The following is a 13,167-nucleotide window of genomic DNA, read 5'->3' on the forward strand; positions in this document are numbered from 1 at the left end:
CCTAGTGCAATTAGAAGCTGTTTTTACATTTCTTACAGCAGAAATTCCCATATGCTGTAGTCAACATAATGAATTTTCATAAAGTTAAAAATATGCAATGTAAAGGGCTAGGTTCTACTCCAGGATTATGACCTTCCTGCATTTTGTTGTTATTGCTGTTAAAGAGTACTTTTTAAAAAATAAAAGACGGTGACAGAGAACGGTAGTATTTATTTGCTCTAATGTCTTGTCTTGGCACTTTAAAATGCTGGACCAAAATTCATTAAAACTAGAAAATTGGGATCCTCATCCCTAGAGTGGATCAGCTCAGAGCCGATTACTAAGGAGATGGCATAAATGACTAAATATATGCATATTTAACTTGATCTAATGTGGGAGGAGGGGCTTCTGGTCTCTTCCAAGCTCCTCATTCTCTACAGACCTCAAAGAGTAGCACAGATATCATGGAAGCCCTGTAGGCTCAATCTATTCACTTCACACAGATTCAGGTCAGGTAATTTCCTCGAATATACCTACTTAAGAAACCCTCAACTATATATGCGCTATTCTGTGAGTTCGGTTTTGGTCCTTTATCCCAACTTTATAAAAATGATTTTACTTTTTATACCATGTATTCCTTTCACAGTAACACAGTAACACCTGCCACAAAGCAAGCGTTCTTGTCTTAACCCTGATACTTAACTGAGGATACTGATCCCGAAAAACTCCACTAAAACAGAGGGAAACATTTGCCATTCTCCTGGGGCTCCTTTGGGCTCAGCATGCCATGGGGCAAGTAACGGTCATCTGTGAACCCCGTGGCTGAAGTGTAAGACGAAGGCTGTGCCGGCGGTACGGCTGAAAGCAACTGCAGCCCCATCTCTCATGTAGGGTGACTTTGCCACGCTAGGACTTTGCCTTGGGAGAGGGAACTCTGCCAGCCACCGGCGTTCAGCCCTCTTGCTGTAACAGGATGCAGTTCTGTTGGAAAGTGCCTCTGCCCCCTGGCGCCCGTCCCCAGGCTTCTGATGAAACAGTGACCCACCGCCCCCTAACCAGCCCCTGGACGGCAGCCCTATCACTCCGGGCTCGCAGCCGATCACGTGGCGCGGCGGTGCTCCAGGGGACCTCGGCTCCACTGCCATTGGTCGAAGGCGCGCGTTCCGGGCTCGCCCATTGGCTGCGGGGGGCTTTCACGTGAAAGGGGGTCGGGGATGGCATCCCCAGTGGGGAGAGGTGCCCGGAAAGTTAAAGGGAGCCGCACGGCGGCGGGTATCCCGAGTCCCGGGTGAGGGCTGAAAGGAGGAGGCGGGCGGGCTGCTCTCGCGCACAAACGGATGCGACTGTCAGCGGAGGGCGCCGACCTGTGCACGGGCCGTCGCTCCTGCCGTCGCTACCGTTGCCCCTGCCACCCCAGCGCGGATGGTACCGCGGGCTGGCGCCTACGCACCTCCGGGCTTACGAGCTGTACCAGGTACGTCCTCTCCATGCCCGCGAGGAATGGTGTTGAGAGTCGCGCAGAGTGGACTCTCACCGGTGTCTACACTTTCTCCGCCCACCTTGCAATCACATTCTGGGGGGTAGGACACTCTAGACTGCCTGGAGGAACCTGTTGCTTCCACGTGGAGAGGGCAACCCAGGGACCAGAGGTGGGATGGACCCTGGCTGAAACCACATGTTGCACGGAGGTGGAGTTCCAGCCGCGACGGTGGCCGCGGGGCTGGGGCTGGGACTCCAGATACTCCCTCTTATGCCGAATTCGAACCTGACACAAGGCTTTTCCATTTGGGACCCAACACTTCTAGAGAGTGTCCCCGGAGTTGAGCGATGGGAATGTGAGCGCTAAGGTAAGTCGCTTCGTCTCTCTCTGGGCCTCGATTTCCCGGTAAAACGTAGGGAAGCACAGTTGGTGATCTCTCTGGCCTCCAAGGACGGTGGGACACGGATCGCAGAAGTGACCACGGCCTCCAGGAGACCAGCCGCCTCCAGTTCCTTGTCCCCAGACGGGCTGTCCCGGGCTGGCAGGGACGAGGTGGCCACGTGGGGACGCTCTTACGGCGTCGCTCCACCCGCCCAGGGGTGGCCCTGCCGTCCAGCCGCCCCGCCCGGTGTTTGATAACTCAGGCTCCTCCCCCTCGTCGTCTTCCTCCCCCTGCCGGTCACAGCTCCGGGAACCCTGCCCAAGCCCTGCCTCCAGGACACACTGAGCCTCACGTAGTCTGGTGGCGGCAGCTTATCCTGCCACCTCCCTCCGGGCTCTCCGATGCAGCGAGCCAGCTGGAGAGGGGGCTTCCCCGCGGCCCAAAAGGTGGGTACCGGACAGGCGAAGGATCTGGAAGAGGGGTTGGGGGGAGGACGCAGTCCCCACCTGGCTGCACCCAGAGGGGAGTGACCTCTGGGACATTTGAAGTCTGGACGCTTTGGCCTGCCCAGGTTCCCGGTTCTTGGCACCCTTTTGAATCCAGAGAAAGAAGTTTATAACTCGCTGTAAAAGAGGGGGTGGAGAGCCCAGAACATACTAGAAGATTTGGGCTCTGTCCTGTATTGTTTCTTGCAGAAGAGGAGAAAATTGAGGACAGACTTGACTTGAGGACTTGGAGAGTTGCTAAAAGATGTTGGAGCCAGTGGTTTCTGCGGCCAGGCCTCCTTGGGAAACCCAGGGTCCAGGAGAAGAGAGTGTTAGGGCGTCAGCCTGGGGTGCAGAGGAAAAAAAGGAAATGGTTCATTTGGCAGGGCTGTCCAGGAGCCAAAACTAAAGTGAAGACAGCTGGAGGACTTACCACAAAAGTAAAGTTGAGGCATTTAGGGAAAAGTTTGCGGGAAGAGAAGAGCCATCAGACAGTATTAGCAACCAAGAATGTCAGCCTCAAAGGGATCTCAGAGGAGAAAGCTCAAGCCCAGAGTGGTTGAGTGACTTGCTGCAAGTAACACAGCGAGATTCCTAGTCCATCCATCCAGTATGCTGTGTTTCACATTGGGCATTTTTAGACAGCAGATTCTGTGCCATTTTAATTTTTCCCTTTCCTATAATATACAGCCTCATGCTCAGATATTTATCTCAAAGATGCTTTGCACAATGGTGACAAGATAGAAGGCTACAAGTGGAGTCTAAGGCTGTGAATAAGTGTCCCATGGTCTGAATACAGTTCATGGGGACCCAAAGGGAAAGATGCCAATTTTATTCATATTGTATCAGCCAGGGAATAAAGAAATGCTGAAGGGGTTGGTGGCCACGTCTTTAAAAAATTATATATAACCTGGGGAGTTCCCGTCGTGGCGCAGTGGTTAACAAATCCGACTAGGAACCATGAGGTTGTGGGTTCGGTCCCTGCCCTTGCTCAGTGGGTTAACGATCCGGCGTTGCCATGAGCTGTGGTGTAGGTTGCAGACGCGGCTCGGATCCCGAGTTGCTGTGGCTCTGGCATAGGCCGGTGGCTACAGCTCCGATTCGACCCCTAGCCTGGGAACCTCCATATGCCGCAGGAGCGGCCCAAGAAATAGCAACAACAACAACAACAAAAGACAAAAGACAAAAAAAAAAAAAAAAATTATATATAACCTGGAAATCTAGTTGTGAATGCTTACCTAAGGTAGTTTCAGTGTTCCTGGTGGGTTCTTGGTGTGTCTGACTTTTCTTATCAGAGTACAAGAGAATGGAGGAGGCACTGTCCTGGCCTCAATACAAAAGAAAAAGATTTACTTTCTATAAAAGGCACAGCCAGAGAGTCAGTAGCTCAGGTGCCTGAAACTGTGAAGGTCGTCGGGTTATTTTCTGTACAAGTTGATAGTTTTTACAGAAAAATCACTAGCCAGGTGCCTTGAGAAGGTATGTTATTTGTCACTGGCGGAACAGAGAGAGCATTTACGCAAAACTATCCATGTACTCTCTAATTTGCATGGAGTGTTAGAGTTTGCCCTCTTTTTACCACAAACACTGAAATCTAGCCTTGGGCATGTTCGAGGCTCTCACGGGGCAAATATGGTCTCCTAGGCATCTATTTGGAAGCAGATTTTTGAGAATCCATACCAGTCTGAGCACAGCTATTTGTACTCTCATGACCCTGGCTTGCAACGACCTGGTATTCAGGTCCTGTGTCATGTTCTGCTGGTTCAACTGTGTGTCCACATCTCGTTCTGGTTTTTTCCCTGACCAGCCTTGGCAGCTCATATTCTCTGGCTTGGGAGAAGGAAGGGCGGTGCAGCCAGAGTCTGGCAGGAGAGGGGGCCTGAGGTACAGCCCAATACATCCTGTGTTGGAACTGGTCATTTTTGTGCCATCTGAAGATCAAATACCTGAAATCAAATACCAGTCCCAGTGCCTTCCTTTCAGGGACTTAGGAAACTGTTACCTTGTGTCTGTTGCCAGGAGTACTTCTGGGTGCTGATCATCCCTGTCACAGTCCATTGAGGAATTTCTGAGCAGAAGGTCAGGAAGGCTTATCCCAAACCAGCACTTCTTGGCAAATGACCTGGTTAATAAAAGCTGGACTCTATCTGTGAGGATAGGCAAGGGAGCCAAGAGTCAGAATGGCCACTGGGGTTAAGGTCCTCCCCTCCAGTGCTGGTGACGCTGAAAAAGTGAAGGGATTCTGGGCAGAGGTGCTTGTGCAGTGCCCCTGGGGCAGGAGCCTGGGAGGAACCCTTGACCCACCAGGCGGTCAACCTTCCATTTGCCTTTCATGGAGAATGTTGCAAAGTGAATTAGGCTCTAGAAAGTATCAGTGGAATTGTTTAATTGGCTCTGGTTCTGACTCCAGTTTCGCTTCCTCACCCCCAAGTCTTAAGGCTTGATGATAAAAGGGATCTCAGGGGCACATTTATATTGCTGGGTCTAGAGAGTGAAACTTTACCAAGGTCTTCAACTAAATCTTTCTAACCTGCAGGATTAGAACTTGAGACTGACTTCAGTCAACTGCAAGTGTGCAGATTCTTTCTCTGATCCCCTTGTTTTAGAATTCTGTTTCTACAATATCCTGAGAGTTTCCCAACCTTTCTCCTAATGAGCTGTTTTAAGTTGTGTGTGAAAGCACATATGAGGTTGGTTTGCAGGCTTGTTGGACACACGTAGACAGCTTGCAGTTGACCTTATGCTGACTCAGGCCAAGAGGAAGCAGCAGTAACCAAGGAGGAACCCCTCCTCCCTCAGTTCACACCCAGGTTGCCAAGGGTGGGCAGAGTGAGAGGGCTTGGGATGCAAGGCTTTGTCTGCTGTTTGGTTATTTTTAATTAAAATTTAATTTAAAAATCAAAAACTACCTGTGTTAAAAGTAGAACTGAAAGTGTGATACCAGTGCATTCTAACAAAGTTTTGCAATGAACAGGGGAAAAGAAAAATTCAAGTACTTCCTAAGTGTAGTTTTTTTTTTTTTTTTCCAGTCGAACCCCTTAGTGAACCCCCTGACCTTCTTTAAACCTGTCTTGTCCAGTTTAGTCAGAACTTTCCACAACAATTGCATGGGTATAAGAGAAGATAATAGCCAGAGTTCCCATCGTGGCTCAGTGGTTAATGAATCCGACTAGGAACCATAAGGTTGTGGGTTTGATACCCGGCCTTGCTCAGTGGGTCAAGGATCTGGCGTTGCCGTGAGCTGTGGTGTAGTTTGCAGACGCGGCTCGGATCCCGTGTTGCTGCGGCTGTGGCGTAGACCAGTGGTACAGCTCAAATTCGACCCCTAGCCTGGGAACCTCCATGTGCCACAGGAACTGCCCAAGAAATGGCAAAAAGACAAAAAAAAAAAAAAAAGATAATAGCCAAATTGACCCCAAAATTTTCAATTGTTTAACTTTGTTAGAGGAGAAACAGTAAGCAGATATTATTTAAAATGAATGTTTAGATAATTACGTTATGACTATGAATTAAGATAAAAACATTTAGAAAGGTTGGGCCATTTCAGACTAATACAGGTATTTGTATTATTAGTGTTTTGTCTCTGAATGTGTTTGTTTCTCCGCCTGGTCATCACTAAGTGATTCATGCATCCTGGGGAAGTACTGTATTATTTTTGGAAAATGGGATCAAACCCAGTATGCCTCTTGTCCTTTTTCATTTTTCTCTGTATATATTTGATTGAAATCAGAAGTTGAAAATGAAATATCATTTTTTTTGCCATGCCTACAGCATGCGGAAGGAAGTTCCCCAGCTAGGGTTGGAAGGTACACTACAGCAGTGACAACACTGGATGCTTAACTGCCTTGAGATATCATTTATTATAATGTTGCATTTATGGGACACAACCGCCATGCATTTTAAATTATTTCGTTAAGATTAATACCTGTGCGATAATAAAACCAAATATGATAAGAAGATTTAGAGAAGTTGGGTCATATAGACTAATGCAGGTATTTGTACTACCTTTTAAAATTCTTTCCTAACTCGATAGGTAAAAACATTGTCTTCTTTCTTTCTTCATTTCTTTCCTTCTTTCTTTTTCTTTCCTTCTCTCTTCTTTCTTTTTATGGCCACACTTGCGGCATTTGGAAGTTCTCAAGCTAGGGGTTCAGTTTGGAGCCACAGTTGCTGGCCTATGCCACAGCCATGAAAACACAAAATTGTGCATCTGCAATCTTTGTCTCAGCTTGCAGTGACACCAGATCCTTAAGCCACTGAGGGGAGGCCAGGGATTGAACCCACATCCTCAGAGGGACAGCATCAGGTTCTTAATCCCCTGAGCCACAATGGGAACTCCTAGGCATTGTTTTCTAATCTAAATTTCTTAAATTACTTAGAAGATTGTACATTCTACATATTTACAAGCCACTTTTAAGTTTCTTTCCTTTATTTTCTATTCATGCTCTTTGCTCATTTTTCTACATAGAATATTTGGTTTTGTTATTGTTTCATAAAGACTCTTTGTATGTTACGGTATTAACACTTTGCTGCCATGCTTTTTGTAAAATGTTTTTCCACTTTGGTGTTTTGGTTTTACTTTTTTTCACTTAGAGAAACATTGTTTTTATGAAGTCAGATATAACCTCATCTTTAGCATGATTCTCTTTGCATTTTATTCTTATAGAGGCTTTTTTCACTAGAGAAACAATTTACTATATGAAAGGTTTAAAAATACTAGATTGTGGCACTTTTTTAAAGCAAGATTTACTGGGATATAAAAATCTGTGTGTTGATGAAAGCAAGTTAGATGCTGTCCTCACTCCTGAATCCCAGCGTCTAGCATCATGCCTGGCACATAGCAAACACCAATCAATATTGGTGGGATGAATTAATTTCTTTTTATTGGCTGAAGGCAATATTTACCAAAGTATATTCTTCAGAACATGCATTCTGCAAGGTGCTCTACAAAAAAAAAAAAAAAAAAAAAAGACTTTCCTATTTGGGAAATTCCACAAACAGCATACTATTTTCATTATACACCACAGCCTATCAGTGTACTGAAGGTCCCAAGAAGTCCTGACAGAGAAGCCTGTGAACTGATTTTAAAACTAGTGATTCCATACTTCTCTGTTTATTTTAATCTTGGGCCTTTTCCCTCAACCCCCAACTTTACTCTTTTAATCTCCCTTGAAACCAGTCGTGCTGGACTACACTTGAGTGAATACTGAGCTGTAGCCATGTGGGCAGAGGTGAAGGCAATTGTAGTGCTCCAGTCCCAGCTGAAGGGATGAGTCTGAAAGTCTGTCTGATCTTGCCATTTCTGTCTTTCTCCTCTCCCAGGGTTCTAGCCTATTCTTCTAGTCCCGTGATGGCTGTGGACATTGAGTGCAGGTACAGCTGCATGGCCCCCTCCTTGCGCAGAGAGCGGTTCACCTTCCAGATCTCACCGAAGCCAAGCAAACCTCTGAGGCCTTGTATTCAGCTGAGCAGCAAGAATGAAGCCAGTGGGACAGTGGCCCCTACCGTCCAGGAGAAAAAAGTGAAGAAGCGGGTGTCCTTTGCAGACAACCAGGGGCTGGCCTTGACAATGGTCAAAGTGTTCTCCGAATTTGATGACCCGTTAGATATTCCACTGAACATCACTGAGCTCCTGGACAACATTGTGAGTCTGACGACAGCAGAGAGCGAGAGCTTCGTGCTGGATTTCGCACAGCCGTCTGCAGATTACCTGGACTTCAGGAATCGGCTTCAGACCGACCATGTCTGCCTGGAGAACTGCGTCCTGAAGGACAGAGCCATCGAAGGCACAGTGAAAGTGCAGAACCTTGCATTTGAGAAGATGGTGAAAGTCAGAATGACATTCGACACCTGGAAAAGCTTCACAGACTTTCCCTGCTGGTACGTGAAGGACACGTACGCGGGTTCAGACAGGGACACATTCTCCTTTGACATCAGCTTGCCTGAGAAAATTCAGTCTTATGAGAGGATGGAATTTGCTGTGTGCTATGAGTGCAATGGACAGACGTACTGGGACAGCAACAAAGGCAAAAACTATAGGATCATCCGGGCAGAGCTGAAATCCACCCAGGGAACAGCCCAGCCACAAAATGGACCAGATTTTGGAATAGCCCTTGACCAGTTTGGAAGCCCTCGATGTTCCTACGGTCTGTTTCCAGAGTGGCCGAGTTATTTAGGATACGAGAAGCTTGGGCCCTACTATTAGCAACGGCAGGGCATGGAGCAGGGCTGAGTGGGTACAGACAAGCTGAGCTGCAGTCACCCTGTGATGGAGGTGGAAGCCAAGAGAAGTGGTGAACTGCCTTTAGGCACAGTTTTTGAGAAGAAAGGATCCTAGTCACTCTTTTCCTTCAATCAGCCAAGTCAGCCAGGTTTAGATCACAGAACTGGGTTCATGCTTGGAAGAGATGGGCGTGCTGGTCTGTCTGGCACCCAAGTAACAGCAATGAGGGTCTGAGTAGGATGGCGCCAGAGGGGTCTGGATGGGACCCAGGCCTACAGGCAGCACCGGCGAGGCCGGAGCATGGTGGCTTAATAACGAGGTCACCTGGAGGAGCCCCTCTTCCCTGGGGTGTGGGAAGTCAGTGCCCTGGGAGCCCTCGGTCCCCAGCACCTCCCACTGGCTCCTGGCCCCTCCTATTCGGGTCTTCCCTGCCCAGCCAGGGCCTTCCTGCCTGCTGTAGCTGCCCTGTGTCTACACAGGCATCACACTTCATCTGTGAATTTTGTGCCTATGGTTTTCTTCCACAGTTCATCTGATGTTCAGGAAAAGATAATAAAGGCAGATCAACTCATGTCGGAGACAGGCATTTCCTCTTTCTGATTCCACATAGATATCCCAGCAGAGGACAACACACCAGCTATCGAAAGTAAACTGGTGCTTTGTGGTGTCACCGGTGCCAGGCTGATGCCAGACAGGACAATCATGAGTGGGACAGATATAGCTTCTCCTTTTGGCTTTGTGGGGGAGCTTTCTAAGCACTCACTTTTACCCTGAGTCACCGGACAGCTCAATTACAAGACATTGTGACTTGCTCAGCTGGGCCGGTTTGCCTGTGTCTCTTTCTTCACAAAAGGATTGTAGAATCTCTTTTCCTGGAGAGTCATCTTTTATGCCGTGTTCAGAACATTTGGATTTTCAGATTCGATATATCCTCAACACCTTCAGAAATGTTTGGTTGTATTTTGACTGTGATTTAACAACATCTGCTTTGTAAACAACACTTTACAAGCCCCCACAGACTTTAATTTGGTTGTTCTTATTTATGGTGTGTGGGTGTGTAAAGGGGTAGGGGTCAAAAACCTCACCAAGTTCTCGGATTTTATTTTCACTTTGCCAACTCTGAAATATCAGAGATTAATTGTTCTTAACCATATTGGACTCAAGCATTAAAAGTCTGTTGGTTCATACTGTTGTGAGACTCCTGGGACTTTCCTTATCAAATAGACTCCCAAACTCTGTGATTTTTTTTCTTGGGCAAGATTGGTTGGTACTTGGGAGTATATAAAAGATATTTTTACATGTGCATTTTTAGAAGGTTGGGGTTTTTGTTTTGTTTTTGGAGCTTAAGTTAAATGACTGCCTCATTTTTCTTGTGCCTGATCTTACTAAAGTAAGGTTTTCGTAAAGGAGGCAGGGAAAGGAGTGCCCAGCTGCCTGGATTTGGGGGCAAACCTCCTTGACTCTGAAAGCAAAGAGTCCTTTCACCTGCGTTATCCAGGTTAGTTGGGAGACACCCTGCAGCTTCTGGGGCTTTTTAACTCAGTGTCAGACAGGTCTGGAGTGTCATGGCTCCTAGAGTTTTGTGGTTGGGTTTTTTCTTTTTTGAACCTTAAAATGTTTTGACTTTTTAAATGCTCTTAAGTGGTGTTCCATGGAGTTCTTGTCCCTAAAACTGGCTGTAATGAGTCTGCAATCTAGTGCTTTATTTTGTATGCCTCTCCAGGCACTGGAAGATTGCATGATAATACAACTTAGGGGCCAATCACATTTTTTATCTTATGTTGACATTGGGCAGAACTGGGTTTTATCTAAGCATGTCTTACATCAAGTACACAGACAGTACTCTCCAGGTTCAGAACTATTATATAATATAGATTCACACTGTTTGGAAGCAAAACTGATTTTATACAGGTCATGAATTTACTTTGTTTTAAGAAGTCCCATCCCTTCTCCAGTTTATGAAAGGTATAAAGTGCACTGCATTTCTTTGTTACCAGATTCAAAGTAACAAGATCATTCTATGTTGGTAAGAAAAATGCCTGAAGTGGACTTCAATAATAGTGATCTTAAGGCATTCCCATGTCAAAATTTGAAATATGGTAATTCAGTGATAAGTATCTCTTTTGAAACACCACAAACCCTCCCCTGCCCCTCCTGGCTGCAAGCCCCCAGCCAGTGCACCTGAGCTGCTCCCCCACCAGGCAAGTCTTCACCTGTTCACAAAGACCCTCTGACTAAAGCATCTGCCTGACCCAATGCCCTGTCAAATTCCCTGTTGGCGCTGTCATGCAGTGAGGTCTTGCCATCTGAAGAACACTCTTCACCAATCAGTTTTTCTCCTTTGGGGCCATTTCTGTCCCAGGATAGCAACAGATGGCCTCAGGCTCTGCTCCAATGGGCTCTCTCCTTGTTTCGTAGCTCACCAGCAGCAGAAAAGTCTACACACTTGTGAAAGTGGCAGGCTTCTTAGCTGGAGTTGTTACTGCAGCCTGGCCTGTAGGTTTGACCCTCAGACAGTTCTTGGTTATGATGATGAATGGCCCCCAGTTCTGGTGTCCTTCCCAACTTGCCCCAGAAGGACCAGCCTTCTCCCACTGTGGCAGCTGTCCAGGAATGGGGAGGCAGCTCTGTTTTTGCTTTGTATTTATTCCCCCAAATGTCCTGGGGAGCATTTGCAAATTAGGTGCAATAAATAAGCTAGACTATCTAAAGATAGATTTTTTAAAAATAAGCTTTCAATGTTTCTTGGAAGATGTGAAGCATTTGGGCAGGTTTGTTTAGTTTGTTAAGTATGCTTGTTATAGGAGAGCTGGTGAGAAATAAGGAAGTTATGTAGTTCTCCAGAAATGAAAACAGTTTCAGAGTCAAGGTAGAGTTTGTTTTATCTCTAAGATTTAATTTTAACAGTGGCAGAACATTACTCTCTCAATGTTTTTTAAAGATGTAAAGTCTGAACTGCAAAAAGACTGTTTGTGGGTTTGATCTCTGCATATAATTTGCTTTTTAAAAACAAGCATTACTTGTAGTCACTTGGACGTTAAATGGCATATATGTTTGTAAACCAAAAAAAGGGTCTGTTCACTTTGCAGAAATCCCATTTGCTAGGTCTTCCCTCTCAGTGGACAGTGAGTGAAAATCCCAGTGTCATGTCAAATTCCTCAACTGGGCGCAGTTTGCCGGAGTAAGCATCAGAGTAAGCATCAGAGCTATCTGCTCTGGGAAGTCCTGATGTCCTTGTCTCTACAAAAATGATCCCTGAAGTTGAGGATAAGAAGTCACACATCTAAAGAGATCTCCCAGGGTCATCCCAAGACAATCTGCCAGTGTATCTTCACTCCCTGAAGTGGGACACTTCCCGAAGAGCTGTGCTGATGGGCAGCTTTTCCTTGTTATGGTTGTAAAGCACTGCAGCCCAGGCTGTAAAGCAGTGGATGTTTTACAGTCTCGTTTATCACTTCCTAGAGTCGGCTGACCCTATGAGGACTCCGAGAAGGCAGCTGTGATGGTGGTGGGTCACTCTTACTTCACTGTGAATGTAGAACTGCAGACTCATCTTCATTTTTGTGCCTAAAAGTGCCTTGTTGAGAAGTTTCCACAGATTTTTTAAAAATGCCTATTTTTTTGTACACAAAGTTAAAGGGGAAATGCACTTTACAATCACAAGAATGGCTGTCTTTTGTGTGGTATAAGAATGGTTTGTTTGGATATCTTACTACAAAAATGTAATAAAGGCAGAAAACACAAAACTGAAAGTGTCCTATTTTAAAATTGACTCTTGGAATCAGAGGCTGGGAAGGAATATTTTTAATCAATGTGTTTTCACATATAGGATGTCAGTTTCCAAAGGGATAGGACACACTCAATGGCTAAGTTGGAAAGCTGTAAGGTATAGAGGAAACTGGGTAATTGCTTTTTAACTGGTTATAGCAGCCAAGGCTGAATACAGCTAAGAAAGTGATGGCCAGGGAAGCAGCACAGGGGCCAGTGTCATTCTGAATCCATTTTTAATGATCCTAGGGCAGGTGTCTTCCTACCCTCTCTCTTGCTTTTTTTTTTTTTTTTTTCTTTTTAGGTCATATCTGGAGCATATGGAAGTTCCCAGGCTAGGGGTCCAATCAGAGCAGCAGATCCCAGCCTACATCACAGCCACAGTGACGCCAGACCCTTAACCCACTGAGGGAGGCCAAGGATCCTCATGGATACTAGTAGGGTTTGAAACCCACTAAGCCATGACAGGAACTCCCTCACTTGCTCTTGAAGCATATTTTTGACTTAGTGTATGCAAAGGTAGGAAAACTGTAAGTATCTATCACAGCTTTGAACTGCTTGATCAGACAAACTCTGTAACCAGCAAAACTGCACTGCTCCTGCTGGGCCCCTCCTCCACTGGGTACGGGACCTTCACCCTAAGTAAGATTTCTGAGATGTTTTATTTGAGATGCAGGGAAGGTAAACTGCTGCCACATGTTTCCTGCCAGTCTTGGCCACGCCAGGAACAGCAGTGGTGATTCTGCAGTGGAAAATCAGAGCATATTAACTCCTTGACCAGTAAATAAATGCCCAAAGTGAACAACATACGTAACCTACTTTCTTGAGCCTGGCAAACACTGCCCACGTT

The 13,167-nt window shown here is 46.2% G+C and overlaps 1 protein-coding gene across 3 annotated transcripts; it reads left to right on the plus strand.

The window, feature by feature from the left end:
* Nucleotides 1-1,222: 1,222 nt before the first annotated feature.
* Nucleotides 1,223-12,295, plus strand: PPP1R3B (protein phosphatase 1 regulatory subunit 3B). Of its 3 annotated transcripts, none has more exons than XM_085000207.1 (2): nucleotides 1,223-1,826; nucleotides 7,649-12,295. In XM_085000207.1, the coding sequence occupies exon 2, from the start codon at nucleotides 7,677-7,679 to the stop codon at nucleotides 8,529-8,531; it is 855 nt and encodes a 284-aa protein (XP_084856333.1). In that variant the 5' UTR covers nucleotides 1,223-1,826; nucleotides 7,649-7,676; the 3' UTR covers nucleotides 8,532-12,295. The 3 variants fall into 3 exon arrangements, with proteins under 3 accessions (XP_084856333.1, XP_005671880.1, XP_084856332.1); XM_005671823.4 differs by having other exon boundaries at nucleotides 1,223-1,453; XM_085000206.1 differs by lacking the exon at nucleotides 1,223-1,826 and adding an exon at nucleotides 2,177-2,287.
* The last annotated feature ends 872 nt before the right edge of the window (nucleotides 12,296-13,167 follow it).

The sequence above is a fragment of the Sus scrofa genome, chromosome 15, assembly GCF_054392235.1.
Source record: "Sus scrofa isolate SSC_HxYL_T2T_F1_AM1 chromosome 15, Sscrofa_HxYL_maternal_Yorkshire_Landrace_v2.0, whole genome shotgun sequence".
NCBI lineage: Eukaryota > Metazoa > Chordata > Mammalia > Artiodactyla > Suidae > Sus > Sus scrofa.